The sequence below is a fragment of the Haemaphysalis longicornis genome, unplaced genomic scaffold, assembly GCF_048455015.1.
Source record: "Haemaphysalis longicornis isolate Haplotype H1 unplaced genomic scaffold, Haemaphysalis longicornis Haplotype H1 scaffold_6, whole genome shotgun sequence".
NCBI lineage: Eukaryota > Metazoa > Arthropoda > Arachnida > Ixodida > Ixodidae > Haemaphysalis > Haemaphysalis longicornis.
This window is the reverse complement of record NW_027526407.1, coordinates 83,703,509-83,723,943: the sequence shown is the minus strand read 5'-3', so window position 1 is coordinate 83,723,943 and position 20,435 is coordinate 83,703,509. Positions and strand designations below refer to the sequence as shown.

At 47.7% G+C, this 20,435-nt stretch overlaps 1 protein-coding gene across 1 annotated transcript in view; it reads right to left on the bottom strand.

The window, feature by feature from the left end:
• The window catches only part of LOC144143595 (cGMP-inhibited 3',5'-cyclic phosphodiesterase 3A-like), a 359,773-nt gene extending 341,638 nt beyond the window's left edge, over nucleotides 1-18,135 (bottom strand). Inside the window, exon 1 of the mRNA XM_077675414.1 lies at nucleotides 16,896-18,135. Within this exon, the coding sequence (XP_077531540.1) occupies nucleotides 16,896-17,618 (723 nt within the window). The 5' untranslated portion in view covers nucleotides 17,619-18,135. The remainder of the gene's footprint in view (nucleotides 1-16,895) is intronic.
• Between the last annotated feature and the right edge of the window lie 2,300 nt (nucleotides 18,136-20,435).

Below are 20,435 nucleotides of genomic sequence, written 5' to 3'. Positions count from 1 at the left end.
AAGTGTCGTAGGAATGTATTTATATACGAGTGCAGCTACTGCAACAAAATTTCTTTTGCGGAACGTATTCAAACTAATAGCGGTGCGGCCATTCTGCGGGAATCCCAGTATTCCGCGCAAGGGCATTTTTTTCTTGCCGGGTCAAGACCATACTTTGTGGTTTTCCTATACATCTACTGCAAATACAGCCGATTCTTCCCCGCCGTACCTTATTGGAAGAATATTCCAATGCACATAAAGAATATATTTACTTTATTCGAAACAAATACGTCTAAACAATTTCAGACGATATATCTTTCATGCTGGGAATTTTCTGCCGTCACGGTACTTCGAGTCACTATACCACATATAAAGTAAGAAATGTTTTGTGGCGTAGAACTGTGCAATAACTTGCTTGCTGACTACTCGTTAGTGATACCAGAGGAGTTGTAAGTGCTATCATATATCCTATACAGCCATTGGCTCGACTAGCACAAATCACTGATTTCTCTAGTGTTGTCGATTGTGATGGAATCCAAAAAAATCATTTACGCGGTAGAGACCGCAAAAGCCAGCCTACAAACTCAATGTCTCAAAGGTTACTTCTGTAGACTTCTATTATGAAAAGTGATTTGACCATCTTAGTGCTTCTGAGGGAAGTTTCCCTGCTTTGCGAAGATTTATTTTATTTGTTGACCTCCTGCTTTTTATAAAGACATTAGTGTTAGCGATGATGGTAAATACGACAAAAAATTATTCTCTTATTTTTAGTTTTTATGGCCGAGAACGAGCGGCCGCCATGTTTGCTCGAACGATACATCTCGCGGTTCATGTGACCCTTCACAGCCGACTTGTTTAGGGCTCTTTCTTGGTTTTTAAGTTGTACAGAAATAGTGAGAAGGTGATTGATTTTTTTCTTTTGTGAATCAATGAATATATTTACTATGTCGCTTCTTACTTATAGATTGAGTCAGTATTTCATTCAGTTAATCAATGAATCATTATTGATTGCTAGATTCAACAAACGATGAATTCATTCATTCATTCATTCATTCATTCATTCATTCATTCATTCATTCATTCAATACTTCAAGCATTGATTCATTTTTGTAGCCTCCTTTCTGCACTGTTAACCTGACAAGCACTTCTTCGCACTAATGCTTATAACACATAGATCTACAAACTTCCATATGAAACTCGCATTTATAATTGTTTTTCCCACAATTATATATCTCCTTTCATTCCCCCGTGACTTCAACGCAATGCACTTGGAGCAACAAGACGCAAACACTTCCCGCAGCTATACAGACAACACATTCCACTACACCCACTACACTTTCTAGGTGACGAACGACATAATTTATCATTAGCGCGTTCTGAATTTCCTAACATAAATCCAATTTTACACATTTCAATCCACGCATAATCACAACCTGGCCCTTTACACCAGCGATCCTCATTCCCTTTTAATTCACTTCCCATTCATTTTTACTGAGAGGCTTTATTGCCGCCACTTTCATCAAACAACAATTTTTGGCGCTCCGTGCCCATAGTCGGCCTTGCGCCATAAAAGTCCAGTCATCATCATTATGATTCCATCTTGACAACAAATCCTCTGGGCGCACCGTTATCTCTTTTACGCATTTTTCGCCACCAATATCGTAGCCTCTCGAGCGAAGGGCCACTCCACGGAGCGCCGTCTATCAACAACACGTGCGCATTGTTGGCACGCGTGTGTGCGTACGCGTCAGCCATCAGCGGCCACCTGTCGGTCATGTATCCACGAGCGCCGCTGCCAGAGCAACTGCAGCACTCGAAAACCGCAGCTGGGGAGGCTGGAAGGAACGCGACAGAACAGTCGGCCACTCGGCCGCGGCGCGGGTCAGCCACACGCGTCAATTCTTCCATCAAAACAAACGGCCGAGGGACGATCAAGAGGCGAAAGAAGCGAGCTGCGCACACATGAGCGGAGCTGCCCTGCTTCAAATGTCAAATGGACCGGGAGCTGCGGGAACGCGTTCAGCTTTGGCGCGGAACGCCGCATGGTTTTATTGCGAACGGCAGATCGATATCCGGCACACACCCCGAGCGGGATCCTCAGTCTCATCTGACCCACTGAGAAACTGCTCTACTTCTTCTTTCGTGCACAGAAGAAGCTTAAGCCTTCGCGTGGACGTCACGGTCAGGCGGGGAAGAAATTGTGTCCGTTTGTGACACTGACGAAAAACGGAGGATGACGTCAGCATCGTCCTCATCAAGCATTGAAGTAGGCGTTTTCTCGGCATTTACTTCGCGTCGTCTACAATGGCGTCTAACTTGCATTAAATAAATCCTTAAAAACGTTTTTTTTTCAACTTTTTTGAAACCTCAGTGGCTACGGCGTTGTGGTGCTGAGCACGATGACGCGGGTACAATTCCCGGCCGCGGCGGTCACTTTTCTGGTGGAGGCGAAAATGCAAAAGCACCCGTGCGTTCGGGATTTCGGCGCACGTTAAAAGACCCTTAGGTGGTCAAAATTAATCCCGGGCCCTCCACTACGGCAGGCCTCATCGCATGTGAAGCGTCGGCGTGTTAAATCCCTCAGCAATCAATCAATCACTTTTCCGAAATCTTAAATGCTTGCCGAACGTAGTCAACCAACACATCCAGTACTTAGATAAGGGGGTCGCAAAGTATGGCAACCAAAATTGACTACTGTGGGCCCACCAGATATCTTCGAAATTTGCTCAAAAGATTTTTCTTTCTTTCCAGGTGTAGGCGTTCTTCGACCGCTTGAATTACATCATTAGAGCGGTGTAGCGGCTACTGGTCGTCTTTCCTTCGGTTGCCGGAATGAACGCATTCGATAGCCGCTTTAAAAAGAAGGCCACAAAAGAAAAGCAGAAACAAAAGGAGTATCGGCTGCGAAGAGTAAATCACGCAGTGCCTCTCCATGCTGGCGATAACTATAGTTTTCGCAGTGCTTCCAGATGCCAACGAAAGAGTAAAATCGTTCATTCGAAGTGTTGCAGCCTCGCTTTAAATTAGCTGACATTCGCCTACCAGGTTACATTCAAAACATCAACGAAACGGTGCGGGTGTGATTGCAGATGAACTATCAAGCGAGCATATGTCAACCCTGCCAGAGAGATTTATTATTATTTCATGACATTTTTGTTGAATTATGGGCACATAAGAGCAAATGCATAGGCATGTAAGAACGTGAATAGCACTGCAACAAGAATAGTGAACAAAAGTGGTTGGTGACACCTAGTGTCACTAGATAAAGTATAAAAGTACCTCCACTGAGGCACGCAGGTCAGCAACGGCGGCCATTTTGGCGTTTATCAGTGTTGTGAGATTGCCTCTTCTACCGCCTCGCGGCTAACTTCTAGCGGGGCGTTTGTTAACAACACTGCAGAAGATACAGCAAAACAGATACAGATACAGCAAGATACATCTTCGTAATCACTTCAGCTGCTGAAATGCTGCTACACGCGTTATCTTTGATTCGTGTTCGAACGTTAGTCGCGCGCAGCCGCAGAGCAGGGAGGGCAAGCTAAATCTTCCACAGTTTACCGACTGAAAATGCACAACCAACAAAATGGCGGCGCCCATGAACCGTCGAAGTGTAAACCAATGTCACGTGATGCGAACTGACCAATGATCATGGCGGCGGCACGGAACAACAGGAAAAAAGAGTGCCGATACTCTGTAAGCTTATCTAGTGACACTAGTGACACCCACAGTTGTTTCTGTTTTAAAAAGGAGATTCATGTACATGGGTAGAGTGGCAGGAGTTGTGTTCGCGAATGAAAACACGTGCGTGCAGGAGACAGAGAGAGAGAAAGCTCTTTATTAGAGGAGAAAGCCGAGAGTTTTGCCGGAATCGTACCACCCACAATGGGTAGGGGAGGGTAGAAAAGGCCCTATAGATGCAGGGCAGAAGAAAGAGAAGAGAAGTAAAAAAAAAAAAAGAAACGGGCATCATGTAGTTTGTGTGAACAGTTCGACGAACGTCATGTTCTCAGTAGTTTAAATCAGTTCAGTGACGCCGATCCCGTCCAGGTATTCAAACAACGCCTTTAGTGCTTTGCGTTGTGCTGAAGGAGTGTGCCAGGGGCCAAGGAGCACTTGTAGGCTGATTGGTCCTGGGCGTAGGTGTTCGATCTTCTGCTCCAAACGGCACCTTGCGAGCATGTAAGCGGGGCACTCTAACAGTACGTGTTCCACGGTTTCTGGCGATCCGCAGTTATCGCAGTAAGGATTCGAGGTGGCGCCAAGTCGAAACAGGTAAGTTTTTGTAAGCGCTGCATTGAGTCGTAATCGGTGATACAAAGTTTCTAGTCGGCGCGGAAGTCGCTCTGGTAGCTTAATCCTCAGCTCGGGGTCTATGTATTGCAAGAACGGATAGTGGTGCTCTGGAAGAGACCAGAGACGGTTCCGCTCCATTAAAACAAGTGCCTTCGTCATAGCTGAGGCATCATGTTTGGTGAAGAAGACCTTCCTCATATTATGCATTTGAAGGCCCCTGCGAGCTGCTTCATCTGCATTTTCATTACCTGGAACACCACAGTGGCCTGGTAGCCACTGAAATGTCACTTGGTGCCCAGTGTCTTTGGCCTGGTGGTGCAAGTAAGTTATTTCACGAGAGGCGTGTTCGTGAATGCTGAAGCAGTCGTTGCGCAGTAGACTTTGGAGGGCTGCCTTGGAATCTGTGAAGATGGTCCATTGCCCCGGCGGTTGGCGGAGAATGTACCGGATGACTTCCTTGATGGCGTGAAGCTCGGCTGACATAGATGACGTTGCCCGCTCGAGACGATAAGAGAACGTCTGTCCAGTGGACGAGATGAAGATCCCGGAGGAACTGCGGCCAGGCGTACACGACCCGTCTGTAAAAATTTGTTTTGTGCCTGAGTATAGTCGGCAAATGTGGCAGAGTGTCAACTGTAACAAGCCGCTTTGATTCATATTTTTTAGAGTCGATTCCCGGGATGTTGCATCTAATATGCAATGGCGGTAGGGTCCAGGGCGGGAAATGAGACGGCATTGAATTTGGTGCCTGGGTGGGAATCGAAAGGTGCAACGACTTCAATGTTCGACCGAAACTTGAGTTCCCATTTTCTATCAGTCGGGTTATTGTACGGGTTTTGGCGTGCATCCGATGTCGCAGGTGTATCCGCATGGTTTCTTGGAGCCTAATCACGTCCAAGGGCAGACAGCCAGCTTCAGCGACAGTACCCAAGCACGACGACCCTCTGGGAAGTCCGAGGCAGATACGGAGGCAATTGTTTCTTGCCGCGTCTAGCTGTTTCCTGCTTGTTGGTGACATATTTTGGAGGACAGGGAGACTGTAGCGCAGTATGCCGTCGACATAGGCTTTACAGAGTAGTATCATGGAGCGGCAGTCACTGCCCCATCGACTACCGGCAAGATACCCGACGATCTTTGACATCGCAGATATTCTCGTACGGAGCCTTTTAACCTCCGGAGCCCACGGAATACTGCGGTCTATTAAGATTCCGAGGAATCTTTGAGTACGTACATATTGCAGGGTACGGCCTCCGAGGACTAATGGATATTGCTTCATGCTCTTGCGAGTAAAAGCCATCGAAACACTTTTCTCAGAGGATAAATGCAGTCCTATTGGCGAAAGGTATGCTGATATTTTCGCAAGAGCTTTCTGCAGTCTTTGTTGTGTGGTGCGACGTGACCGCGCCGCACTCCAAATGCAGATGTCGTCCGCATAGAGTGTGATATGTACGCCACCCGGGAGGACTCGCTTTAGGTGGATGAGTGTCAGGTTGAACAGGAGAGGGCTCAAAACGGCCCCTTGAGGCACTCCTTTTTGCATAGCGTAGTAGGACGTTGGGCCTTCTGGAGTGCACATGAAGAGTTCTCGCCCCTGTAGGTAGTTTGTTATCCACGCATAAAGTTTTCCCCCGAAGCCAAGAGCAGCAAGAGATGTTAGAATTGCATCATGGAAAACGGAATCGAATGCCGATTTTATGTCCAAGAATACTGCAATGGGGATGTATCCGTTATGTAATTCGTCTTCTAGAGACGAAACCAGGGAAATTACGTTGTTCCGTGCGTGCAGGAGGCATTCGATTTGTATTCTAGTGGCGTTATGCGAATAATGCCACGTGGAGCTAGGACTCCCGAAGAACTGCGTGCCTAGGAGGAGTGACAAGAGAAAACGAGAAGGCAATGGGTAGACGCGATTCTATCTGAAAAAGGAGAAGATAATCAAGCAGCATGTAGCATCATACATAATATGTGTAGGTCGTCGGCGACTCTAGTGTGCATGTCTACAAGTCACACAAGAAGGAGTTCATCCAGTTATGTTTGCACACCTTGAACTAGAGTACAATGCTTCACATCAACCAAACAACCTAGTAGGCAATGGAAAAATTCAACTGTCCGAAATTGTCCCTCCGAAGTTGTAATATCTGTGTCTCCAAAGCAGGCAAGACGTTTTTATTTTGGAAGAGGTTGCACTCCAACAATATAAACATTCAAATCAAGGGGCTACTGTGCATTGGTCATGTATATATAGACATACATTTCTCCCAAAACCAGCGTTCTTGCATAGGTCTTGCAAAGATAGACTTCCAAGACTTACATTTTACCCAAAACCATACACCCTTGCCAGGCAAGGGTACAACGACACCTACTGGTTGCGTGTCTTGCCCGTACAAAGTAAAAAAATTGAATTTTGACGCCCAGTGCGTATATATCTCCAAGCAGACCCAACTGTGATATCAATAATCTCATGGCTGATTGCTTAGCACCGGTTAGCCTTGATGACGCTATACCTCAGTGATCATCACTGGAGACTTCAATGTAGACATTTCAAAACCAGGCACAAAATGTTTCATTAAGTTTGTGCAAAAAGAGATTGTTTTCAATTTTTTAATGTAGACACTTCAAAACCAGGCACAAAAGTGTTGATTAAATTTGTGCAAAAAGAGATTATTTTCAATTTCAACACCAATCGCAGTCACTCAACTACCGAACAACTGTGCGTATAGATTTTACTTCGGCCAGGAATCTGTCTGCATAACGTTGTAACCAAACTAATCAGTACATATCACAGTAACCACAAGGCTATCGTCACTAGCACTACTAAATATTTAAAATAAACACACGTACTCTTCTTCAACCCCGTATGATGGGCTACAGATTCGCTGGCCATCTATCTTCACAGAGTAAAATCTCGCTAATTCTTGGCGTTTTGTTGCTGTTAATCAATTAAAAATCTGCATACCTGAAGGTAGCGCCATGAATGTACTTTAAACATGAAAAAGAAAACCAGCTTGCTCGCAGCCTTGACAATCGTTGGTTTGATTCTTCCAGCAATTCCGGCTATTTCACGAACTTAATAAAGCTACAATTCCGTGTACAGCATTTGGAATGTGACAGACACGAATATGAGTTTAAAGCGAAGCTTTAGTGTTCTGGCTGACGGCGTCTGTAACGCAAAAACGCCTCGGTGAAAGACAAAAAAACGCTTCCCGTGGACGGAATCGAACCCGGGTTTCTGGCGCTGTGAAGCCAACGTCTATCCGGTTGCTCCATTTTGACATGGTCAAAGCGGTTCGGAAAACGTACACGACAACAAAAGAATCCGTCACGATTAAACTTCGAGTTCAACGTCGTCGTCATTTGCAGAGGCGTGTATGATTTTTTAATCAGAACATGGTGCTTAGTAGCGTTATTAAAAAGTTCTACGAAATCTTATAAAACCAGCCGTTTTGATCCCTAGCCAGTGTATTACTTTTTTCGGGTTCCTTCAGAACAGACAATTCAAAGGCGCATGCTCGTCAATTTCGCGTGGTCCGCGGAGAAGTCGTACCTTGATAACAGAGCGTACATATCCGACTGAAACTTAGAGCTTGCGAAAAAACGCTCGAAAATAAAAGTTCGAGTGAAAGATCTGATTGGCCTGAGTACTTGTCTCGGCTTCTTACTCGACCCATGTTGCTGAAGGCACTTTGAGCGCAGCTCAACACCGTTATGAACTGTAGAAGAAATTGCCTCGGGTCCCGCACGCTAGCGCGATATCACTCGCTTAGAACGCTGTTATTTGCCTACGTTTCTGCTACATCAGGTCAGGAAAAATAAAAACACCGAACTAACAGTAACCTGCTGAGTGGTACGCGTGGTAGAGGAATGTCGACAGTCGGCGTATTGAATGAAACAAGAGATATAATGGCGGGAAAGACTGTTTTTCGTCATCCGGCGCTAAACGGAAACGTGGGTAAATAGGCCATGTTCAAAGTATTGGGGTGCGCAGTCTATTATTACTATTCCTGCAGCACGCAACCGGAAGAGGATGCTACGAACTTTATATGAATCTCGCCATAGCGTGGCAGGCTTCATTGATTTACAGCGCACGTGCACGCGCCAAAACACTGCTTAGTAGGGCAGAAAAACGCGCAGTGACCTGAAAAGCCACGCGCTCTTTACCATTGCCGCTTTTCACCGCCTCCGGCAGTCACGAAGCAACAAGTCTGCCCTCGCATTTGGCGACTGTATAGAAAATAATATAGCACTGCATTTACATGTTTGGAATTTACGAGCAGTCACGCATACGTGCGCGAGCACCCTCCTTCGCACAGGCATCTTTTCCCTCGTCGGAAAATAGCACTTCTGAAATTCCTCCACAAAACCATTGCTTTTTCGTGAAAAACACGACGATTAAAGGCGGATGCGCTGGGTTTATTTCTACTAGGCCATTTCTGCTATGCCACTGATTTTTACTATGACTTATATTGCAACAATTTTTTTCTATGGCGCCAAATTGGTACTGCTACAGACAGCATAGACTGAAGCGCCGGAATGGCGACAAGAAAAAGACAGTTTTGCGTCGTCGTAAAGAACGTAGTTTATAACATAATGTGAATTTTCAGAGACTAAAGTACACTCATCATCATCTTCTTCTTCAGTCAAAGTCCACTGCAGGACGAAGATGCCTCACACATATCCCCAACCACTCTTGTACTGTGAGTCTCAAGTTCATTTTTTGCTCCAATGTCCTTCACCTACTCCATACCCTGCCCCCCTTCCCTTCCCCTACTCCTTCCCATATGCCCAAATCCTTCCCCTGCTCCATATTCTGCCCCCACACCCTTCCTCTACTCCGTATACCCTGCCCCCATACCCTTCCGCTACTCCAAACCCTGCCCCCATACTCTCCCCTACTCCACACCCTGCCCGCATACCCTTCCCCTACTCCATACCCTTCCCTTACTGCTAGTCATGTCCATCGGGCGCCCTGCTGTTCCAACTGTTGTCATTTTGTCGTATTACAGGTTAGAAGCGTTTTGGCACTTGTGAAATACAGCCATGTGACAGCTTGCGTGTGCGGCATTGTCTGCAGTAATGAGCGGTATAATTTTTCCGTTTTCTAGCTATCGAGCGGTAGAATGACCGCCGCTACCTCTTAATGTCCCCACCTTGAACCAGCTCTTTATTCAGCACCATCACGGTACTGAGGAGTACGAACGTACGTAGAAGACTTCACAAAAAATTGCGTAGACCTGATATTCTAAAATAGAACTCTGCTCACCAAGAAAGTATAGAACTTTTTGCTTCCTCACCCTAGTGCCTGCCACTTTGTCAAAGGGCTGCGCTAAGGTCATTGTAACTGGCGCAGTCGACAGGACGATGTAACTGGGCATGCGCAGAACATGTCCTGATATTACCGGAAATTAGGGAATGAAAAGATTTCTGCAACAATCTACAACCCGGGTCGATAAAAAAATTGGTACGGCAGCAAGACCCGTCAACTGTGCCGTAATGCTATATAAGGGGAGAATGGAATTCTGGTGGAAGGTATTTGTGATCAGCGTACGTACACACAAATCTGCGTTGTACGCATTCTGTGGTAATAGTTGCGAAAACACCAAATACTGAGAAGTCGAACTCTAAAAATGGCAACGCAAGATAGTCATCGGTGACACGCACTCTCTTGTCCACACTACCTGTAAAAACTTTTGTCGCTGTTTTTCCCCGCTATGGGCAAATTTGGGTCCCCCTTATAGTTCCCATCTAAAGTTTTTAATGACTGCTGCTGGATTATAGGGTTAAAGATAACATCCGGTCAGTGCACAAGTTAGTGCATTTAAGAAACAGTTTAGATGCCTTGCGGATTCTTCTACACCACCTTTCTTATGGCGGGAGCCGTATATGACCCGGTCTTGAAAAATGTGGGGCCCGGCGTGCTTACGGTGGTGCCAAAAACACCATTTGCTGAGCCGTCAGCATACCCACCCACAATTATCACATACCCGCTCAAAAAGATTGCCCAGTGACGATTGCAGTTGCAGTCCCACTGCCCGTTACCAATTCCCATTTAACTCGGACGTCAGCATACCTATGACCATCAAAAGAGGGCATTGTATCCCGTGTCTCACTCTGCGTGTGTGTGTGACGACCTCTTTAGTGATTATTCTGAGGCATCCGGGAAACTTAGACGGCCACGAAAGTATGCCCCGATATATAATGAGGGAACGCAAGAATGCCACACGATGAGGAAAGAGGCAGGCGCTCACCATACCTAAACAAACACAACACACAACAACTAGCAAGAAGCGAAAGGAATGCCACGCAAGTTTACGGTCAGTGCGATGGCAGGCGGATGGTTAAGTAAGATAACGCCAGGCTGGAGCTAAACGCCGTAAGTTTCAATAGAATGCACAACTACGACAAGGCGAGGCGCAAGAACAACAGATTAATCGTAGAAAAAATCTAATGCTTTCGCGTAGAATACACGTAAGAAGAACTAAGGATGTGTTTGATCTTGGATTTCTTAGCAATTTCAGCGAAGCCGATGTATTCTCATTTCTCAATGAGGAATCAAATACACTAAAGATGTTTCGGTCAAACTGTTGACGTAAAATCTGTATTTCATAAAAAAACAATCGTTTCTCTTTCACCTCCTGCAACCTTCATCGGTTCTCCAAGCATTAAGCCTAAAGATATCATCAGGCACGGGGGGTCAAAATGCTCTAGAAAACGCATCCCCCAAAATATGCATATTTGGGAACGTTCACCATCAAAACAATTGCGGCATTACTTTGGTAGGCGTTGAAAGCTCCTCCAATTTTCTGTACGAAACCTAAACGGCATAAAGCGATTGCCTTATTAAATAGTGCGCACAGCACAGCTGTTTCTTGCCCATGTGTGTGATCGAGATAACAAAAATCACTGCGGACACAACGGTCTGCGAGTACATAGAACTTACCGATACCTTAGCAAGAAATAACATCACTCATCACAACTGCAAATTGATAAGAACTGTTGAGTTCTCCGAAGTGTTTCTATTAGGTACTTGGGCGATTTGAAGCGAAAACCATTTTCAGCCATAACAAAAACTAGTCAAACCATGCACAAAATTGTAATATTGCCAAAAAATGCGACAATTTGTTTTTACGCACGGAGGAAACTCCACATGTATCTTCACGTATATCGCTATTCACCTCTCGTGCTATTGCTTTGACATTAAAATAACAGCCACATAAATAACGAAAGCAGTTGTGCCATTACAGCTTCAACACCAAAGGACGCGGGCTGCGCAAAAATAGCCATAAATGTGAGAACGATTTAGAAATACCTGTTGCAAAACGAGTTCGTCTATGGCTCCAGTTACGAAAACCATTGCATTTCGTATTTGTGGCTGGTGGTATTTTGGAAAGGTTATGATGATATAAGGCATACGCAGCCGTGTTATTTCTTCTACGCACTGAATAATAAAGCATACCACGAAAAATTATGTGCATTTCTTGGCATTCGTACGTCTGTTGCAAAATATTTCCAGCGTTTTCGAAAACTTTGACAGAGCCTCGAGCTCTCTATTCACTTGGTCGTTATTTTTCTGCCTACGAACGAATCTCCCCCTGGTCATTCAAGTCGTCACCGTTCTCCTGCTACATTTGTAGCTTACTTCTGAGGCAGAGCAGAAAATATTCGCTGACACAACAAAGCAATGGATGCACGAAGCCAGTTATTCGATATATAAACCACAGTAATTTGCAAATGTAGAACATTCAGCGGCTATGCCTTGTGAATCGTGTTCGACTTAATTATTTGGTGCTCTGCTTTCGTTAGCAATGTTGATATTTTGAACAGTGAGGTTCCTCTGTCACTCAATGAGCTGTGTACAACCAATGCGTTCTTCAAGTAACGAAGAAAGGGGCAGAAATTTGGGGTCTGACTTAGAGACTTGAAATGGAACTTATATCGGATCAACGGGCTATCTACAGAAGAATGCTGGGGGTCGCACTTAGGAATAAAAAAAGATAAATGATTTAGGCAACAGACTCGCGTGGAAGATATTCTGGTTCAAATTAAGCAAAGAAAGTGGAGATCGGAGGAACGCGTCATCCGCAGGACGGACCATAGGTTGACCATCTGTTAAACGGAGTGGCAGCAAATCGACCTTAAACAAAATAGGCTTCGACCAAAAGCTTGATGGAGGGATTAACTACAACATTTTGAATTACGTAGATTGTAATGTGAACAGGGAGATGACTGCCACCATGGCAGTGACACTTTCTTGTACTGCAACGTGTTAAATCACATGGTGGTAAATTAAATCGTGTGTGAAAGGAACAATAACGTGTGAGCTTGAAAGTGCGTGCGCAAGATTTCTTGCCCCAGGAGAGGTTCACAACTGCTTTGCTTTCTATTGTTTTAGAATTTAGACGTCACAAAAAACAAGCAGGGCATCACAAAAATATTTCTTTCCCTGTAATCTTTTTTGAAGGGAGCAGTTTTACCGTCCAAACAAAGAGTAACTAAGGTAAAAGAGGTCATTCTCGATGACAAAAAAGGACTGATTATACTTGTTCCGCGGCTTAAATGTCCCTTCAATTAAATTTGACCGCCTTAAGCATACTATCTAGCAAATTATGAAGCACCCTATGAACTTGATGCGCAGAGCCTTAAATATGTGCGAACGTGTGCTACTACTGACGTTGTTTAATCGTTTCGGTAGTCTGATTTAGGTGTTCTAAATCAAAATAACATCTAGCTGGCACAACGCATAAGCGCAAATCATCTTATCATTGCTCGCTTTAGGTACAAGGAGCCAGCGAAGCAGGGACACTTGTTGGAGAATAGTCATTGCTATCTCTGAACTTTCCCTCACAAGTTCAATTGCTCTCATAAAGTTCATTATTCGGAAGTTCATTGATCCACGCTGAAACAGCAGATGAGAAGGGTAGCAGAATAGTTGATCGAGCTTTTGAACTCAGAAAATTAGGTTAGGATCAACTGCTGTGGAGATGCCTTGAAACGGACGCCTCCGGTGAAATAAGTTTGCTTGCTTTCAATGTTGCAAGCATAATGCAAAAGAAAAATAAATATCCTGTGAGTTTTTCTAGCATATTTTGTGTTTTTCTTCGCGGCGCCAGAAACTGGCAAAGTAATTTCGGACCGGAACGGCCGGAAAATGGGTAAACGTTCTGGACCGCACAGCGTTAATGGGTTACTATGTTTTAATACAAAAACCTCGTGTAATTAAAATGACCAGTCATCAAGAACCTATTGATAGAAACCCTCGAATGGTCGACCAGGAAATACGGAACGTTTCCGTTGTAACGTGCTTCTATTCCAGAATCGCCATTTATATAACGAATTGTTTCAAAATCAAAATTCGGAACTTGCATTTGAATATATTTTTGTTTCAAACTGAGTCATCGAGTAATCGCTGTAAGAAAATGGGCAGAAACACACAGTAGCGGCAAAACGGCATCCAAAAAAACACCAGACACGTTAACACAATTCTCAACACCATCCACTGCACTTACTCGAGCATCTAATACACTAACAACAGCACCTACTACACTTACACATGCAGTACAATTACACGAACGACAATGGCCTGCTCGCCAATACTTTCTGTCATTCTTCCACTCCATCGAGTCGGAGGCGAAACACAACACGATGTGATGCATTCAACCGACTTCGCAAAGGTCTGCGTGACACCCTCTCTGATACTGTCTCGCTCCTCTCCCCTTTCTCGGTCGCTGTGGTGCGGGTGCCAGGCCACTCAAGGATCATCGGCAATAAGCTGATTCACCAGCTGGCCCGCGAGATTACTAGCCTGCCAGCGGTAATCCCTTAGCCTGTTCCGCCCATAACGGACGAGGCATATTTCTACAAGAAGACCCTCAAGCAGCACTATCAACAGCTTCGGCACTCGCTACCGAATCTTCCGCCATCCTACTCTTCTTCCATTGCACAAGTTCACACCCTCCGGGCAATCCAGCTGAACACCCGCACCACTCCGGCACGTTTTTACCTCTACAGTTATCCGTCCGACCCATCCTCTCACAACTGCCCCTCTGCGTATGTAAATGTTGAGGTATATTGTTTAGGCTAAAGTTGAGGCATATTGACATCCTTTTCTCCTGCCGCGCTGTCCAACAGTCCCCTCATTACCCTAACACCTCTACTCTTAACTGGCGAGTGTGGTTGGCGTCGACGCTCCCCTTGACCACCTGCCCACGGTTCTCCTTGTGGAAGAGTATGAATAGGTTTAATGTGACCATAAAGTCTATCTCTTTCTCACTCTCTCTCTCGCTCTCTGTGATGCATACCTTTTATTTGAAAAAGGAGAAGCCAGTAATGTGAACAAGGAAAAGGCAGGCGGAAGGGCTGATGGCATTCATTGGATGCCACCGCGCACACTGCGCGCACATACATTTGCGAAGGATTATGAAACAGAGACATTGTGGCTATCTTCACCAGACAGACACACAAAGCAGTTGGCGCAGCAATCGCCTGATGGTGTGGCTGAAGGCATAGGGCGCCTGGCCTTTATGCGCCACGGAGTGATCTCTGTCAGCGGAACGGAACGCATTAGCTATAATGCTTCAGATGCACTCAAGCAGGTATGCCAGGAGCAATTCTTCTTTCTTCCTGCATTTCTTCGTTTCTTCCGTCTGGCAAGACAGTAATCTGACATTTTCGAACCGCGGCGGTAAGAGGCGCAGCCAAAACGCCATGATCAAGTTAGAACTCTAAACGGTGGGTATATTAAACGTTTTGGGGGACAAATGTTTTGGTAATTTCCTCAATAGCGGAGCTGATCTTTATGTGCAGGTCATTGGTACAGTACTCTAAGATATACATGCTTCATTCATGCTTCCTTAGACGCTCCATGAATAACTTATAAATGAGCTGAAGTAGCGTAGATGAGGTCACCAATGGTGCACCATAAATGGGGTGCACCATTCTACCACGATTTCGTTCAGCTCAGGGTGAAACGCACACTTACCATTTGTCTGGTCTAAACTATGATGCAGAATTAGCGCCAACCCCGCAGCTAGTGCTATGAAAACTAAACCCCACGCGTAGGAGTTCCTTGAGAGAAAACCATGCCTCCTGACCATACAGCTCGAAAACCAAGACGAGGAGGCGCGTGCTTGTGGGTCTTCTCCGTAGATTTCTTACGGTATTACGAGAAACTATGGTTCCTAATTAAGCGCGGTCGATTTTTGAGTTACATTTGTAAAAGTTGAAAAAATGGTAAGAAAACGTAGCACTCGCATTCCTGTTCCCGGTTTGTGGCTGTAACATCCGACATCTCCCACAAAGCTTTTTATATAGACATTTAGAGGGGTCATCGAAGAGAGATTTCATGTCATTCATTGCAGCTGTACACACCATGATATGTTGTACCGAGCAATAGGGCGTTTTCCCCGCTAATTTTTGCATTACCTTTCAAATGTTTCGGGCTGTGACGTACATCCAATTTTCGTTTCAGTGCAGTCGGTGCAATCTCCGCGATAGGTGCACCCTACCAGGCACTAAAGTAGGCACTGTTACGGAACGCTGTCTTCAGCCCGCGTCCTGGTGCAGCAAATGGAACGAATTAACTACGTTTATCAAGTAGCCATGTAAATCCCATTTGACCATGTAGACCGCTATTGCAAGACTGTGTCCCATATATCAAATGCAAAGGGAACTTAGGATTGTCCTATAGCAGCCTCAAAATGTACACACAGCCGTTGCAGACACTGGAACGTGAGTATATTTCGCCTAGGGCATAGTTCCTCCACAATCTACAATGTTCATAGACGATAACCCTAACCTAGACAGAGACGTGTGTAACGTACTGGATTTCATTATCCGGGTGGATACTTCTTCAAAGTAAAGTTCACTCGCTAGAAGGCGAACGGAAACCGCCTACTCGGAGGTTTCCTCACAATTCTTGAACATTTCCAATTCCGCCATTTGCGCTTGCTCTCTTACCGTTGAAGAAACATATTTGTGCTGGTAATTTCCACCTACGCGATTCTCTACAGCTGTACATATCGCACAGTGTGTACCCGAGCGGTGCAATCGGAGTATATCGGCAGCTGGAAACTCGAGCTACACAACGTCTGCATGTGCGTGACGTATGTAGACGCATTTCTGACGTCAGCGGCACATCGAACGAGCAGCGCGAAACCTGATGCCGTGAATTCGCCTGCTGCCTATCTGGTGTGCTCCCTTCACTGCTCCGCTGTGAGCATACGTTACGTTGCGCACAGCTGCTCCGTTCCCGCGACTCAGCTGGAAAGAGTGAGCCAGGTCAATCATTTTCTCGGCTCAGCCGTGAGCAGGGGACGATGAAACATTCATTTCGCACCCCCCAGCACCGCAAAGTGTCATCAAGCGCGTTCGCAGTGCCATGTCAGTGGGTTTCCCTTTTTTGACATTTTGACTGTTCAGTTCCTTCAGAGCAGCTCCGTTTGTACTTGCCCATTGGGTTTCTACTCTGGAAGAGCAGTCCTTGGCTGCCCAGGAACTGCTCGAAGCTGTTCCGGGCCGGCAAATGAAAGAGACGAAGTTTCAAACTGTCCTGGAGGACAACGCGGTGGCGGCTCAGTGACCCCTGATGCACGCCATGGTCGGGTGCTGTCGAGGTTGTTCTTTCTCACCTGGTACCCTGGTCCGTAGTACTGGCGCTGTTGACCCAGGGCGGGCATCGAGGTACGGCGTCCTTTGGCGGCGAGGCCGTGCAGACCGGGCGAGCTCCCGGTGCGACGCCTGCGAACCGCCAGGAGCCTCCCGTCGGCGGACACCAGCGACGACACGTGCTCGGCGCGCAGCTGGGACTCGGTGAAGCGTGCTGCCAGAAGGCCGCACAGACCGCACAGGTGTCCCACTGTGGCGCGAAGCCAGTGCGGCGAGCCTCCCAGTGCCACGAGGGCCACGAGCCGCAGGACTGCCAGGCAGGGCAGCGCAGTCAGAGCTCGCGGCGCTGCCACCGCGCACGCCGAAAGACACACTGCGGCCCAGACAACGGTGGACGCTAGGCCAGCAGCGACACTCGACAATGTACCGGCGACGCCACCGGCCGAGATGTCGCCCACGATTCCAGCCAGGGCGACGACGAATCCGTCCGATGCCTTGAAGGTCCCTCGGGTCGTCAGGCAGAACCAATAGTGCGCGCACAGCACGGCCCACAGCGGCAGACATCCGGACAGGAGGCAGCGGGCCACGTCCGGCGCCAGAGTCGCAAGCGCGACGGTTCCGAGCGTGGCGGTCAGCGCCCACTTGCTGGCGCGGGCCCGCGCCGCGGCCGGGCCCGAGGCGGCCTGTTGCTCGGGGGGCCGCAGCCAGACGGAGACGTAGGCCCCGTGGTCGCTGGACGTCGCCATGTCGACCCAGGAGGTGTGGCAGGACACGCGCGCCTGTCTACTGTCACGCGTCCGGGAGTTCCGACGATCGACGCATCGGGAACCCGGGGCCTCCTCCAGCGGCTGCTCGCATGTCGTCCCAATTGCTTTTCCGTTCTTCCCTACGTGTCCTCCTCTTCCTCCATCCTGTATCTACAATGACACCGGCGGGACGTGGGATGTTCACTTTCACTCCCCCCCCTACCCGGCGTCACTTACGGTGCACAGCACACGGAGGAGTAGTGAGATCAACGCGCACGAATCACGGAGATGCTGGCGTCAACTACAAACCACACAAACACACACACACGCAAACGCGCGCGTGAGGCGGCCGGACGACGCAGCAAGCTCGGCGCAGCGACTGCGAGGGGCCGAACAGCTGAGGAGCGCGCGAAACGCCAGCGCAGCAGAGAGGGAGGAAAAACAAGGCCCGGCAACTCGACTCCGGAGCCTCGCGTTCGCTTCTCGCGCGGCGCCCGCTACGCCGCCGGTTGGCGCGGGGACCGCTGGGATGGTTTCGGCGCCGTGACGTCCCCTTCCGACGTCAATATGACGTAATCGTGGCCCCGGGGGAAGTAAAAAGGAGCGCCGCCGGGCCGATTGGCGGTCTCGCGGCGCTGGCGTCGCTTAGCGCGGCGTCCGCGTTGCCGCGCGCAGAATTGAGCGGGAAGTGTTTTGGCGGCGGGACTGGGCAGAGGCGTTTAGCGTTTGTTTGTGCCTTTCCTTCTTGGCGAGGAAGCCTGCTGGCTGGCCAGCGGCTTCTTTCTCCGCCGACTTGAGGGGCTTGTTTATAGACACGCAGCGTGCCGACCGGGCGGGAGAATAGCTAGTTAACGCTGTTGGCCTCGTTACTTAGAACGGTGGGTGGAAAAAAAACAAAAAAACACGAGCGACTCTGTTTGGAAAGCGAATCGAAAGTCCGGTGGCCTCAATCCGGCGCGAATCGTATACCTCGTTCAAACAACTGTGTCAATCTCCGTTCTTTGTTCGTGGCCTGGCGGGTAGCATTCAAACCCACTAAGCGCGGGATTGCTGGGCCGAGCAGGTTACTCCGCTATCACGTTAACTGCTTAGTTGGCTGCAAGCTCTTGAAGGTTGTTTTCACCTCCAGGTGGCCACTGCCTCAATCTTTTGCATGTGAGCCGATCGAAAGGCTGTGACTGTTCGGTCCCTTATGAAATCACGCCCAGTGCTTTGCGCAGTGCACCCAAGAAAGCTTTGTCTACCCATTGCTCGGACCCGAGGGGTTCCAGTGAAGCGCGCTTATCAATGGACGATGCAGATGTGTTCGGGCTAAGAACGGCTGAAACTTCGTTTTGTCGTCGATAGTACTCACACTGATTATTTCCTATCTCCAAAGAGGATATGATGAGAGTGATGATAAGAGGTATTGAAGCGCCTCACGATCATTCTCTGTGATGATGGTGATGATGATGATGATTAGTGGCTCTCCCTTTGAAATAGGGGCGTCGGTTGTCAGGAACCGACTTGCCTGTTTTATTACGCTTACTTGCCCTACTCCCAGCTAACCTAATAGATTTGCTTTCTCCCTCCGATCTCCCCCTCTTCCCTGTTTTAAACTCATCGCTCCCAGCCCCCTTTTTTCTCCCCTCGCGGTTCTAAATTCTCATCCGTATGATTACTCCACCTGCGTACCCATCCCTTCCCTACTTTTCCTCCACCACCACTACAGTTGCCTCTTCGTCACGTCTATGGCCTTGAAGTTCAGGTTTCCCCTCTGCCCAAATCCCAAAGCCTCCGCTAGCGTCGTTTCCCCCTCACCCCGCGGTGGTCGTATCTCTGTGCAGCCCCTGACGATATGTTGTGTAGTTTCCCGATCACTGCCGCAGCATGCACACGTTTCATCCTGCTGCCTGTAGCTACCCGTGTATGCCCCAGTTTTTAGGCATCCCGCCGGTGCCTCGAAGAGCAATGCACTGCCTCTCGTATTGCCATAGAATCCCTCCTTGTTAATTTCCTGTTTCTCTGCCCTATAAGTATCCATGGTTTTTTTCGCTTCCATTCTCTGTGCCCACTTTGTCGTCTCTGCTGCCTTTACCTGATTTTTAACTGTTGTGTAAACCGCACTTTGTCCTACCGAATTTCCGTACCGCTTGGTCAGCTGTTTGATCCGCCGTCTCCACCGCGCGTCCACTCTCCTCATATATAGGTACCTAAACAACCACGTGGTCAATTTTTTGTCCTCCATGTTGCAAAGTCTCTCCTCAAACTTTATCTTGCTCTGCGCCTCCCTCGCCTTGAAAGACGACCCACCCATATCCCCCTGTAACGCTTCATTTGTAGTTTTGCTGTGGGCCCCTAGGGCCAATCTGCCTACCGCCCTCTGATTTACCTCCAGGCCCGCTTGGGTCTCTGGTGTAATGCACAGAACCGAATTTGCCGAAGTTAATCCTGGTACCATGACCCCTTTCCAGACTCCCCTTACCACCTCGTATTTGCTGTATCCCCAGAGGGCTCTATGCTTCATTATAGCCGCACTACGGCTCTCGACTACGCTCTCGACTACTGCACTACGGCTCTCGAGAACCCGCACTGTGACTCTCGACTACGGCGACACTTGGTGGCGGGCTTCCTTCGGGCCCGAACGATGGCCGGTGCCAATAAAACTGGTAGAAACAGAGCAATTTAAATTTGATGCATCAAACAGTCCTAATGAGCAAGCTTTATTTTGCACGCGGGTGTTCAAATTGGACTGTTACGCCCTAAAGCTGCGCACAAGCCATGAACGGCACTGTAGTGGTGGGCTGCGGATTAATTTACACCGCCTGTGGTTCTTTA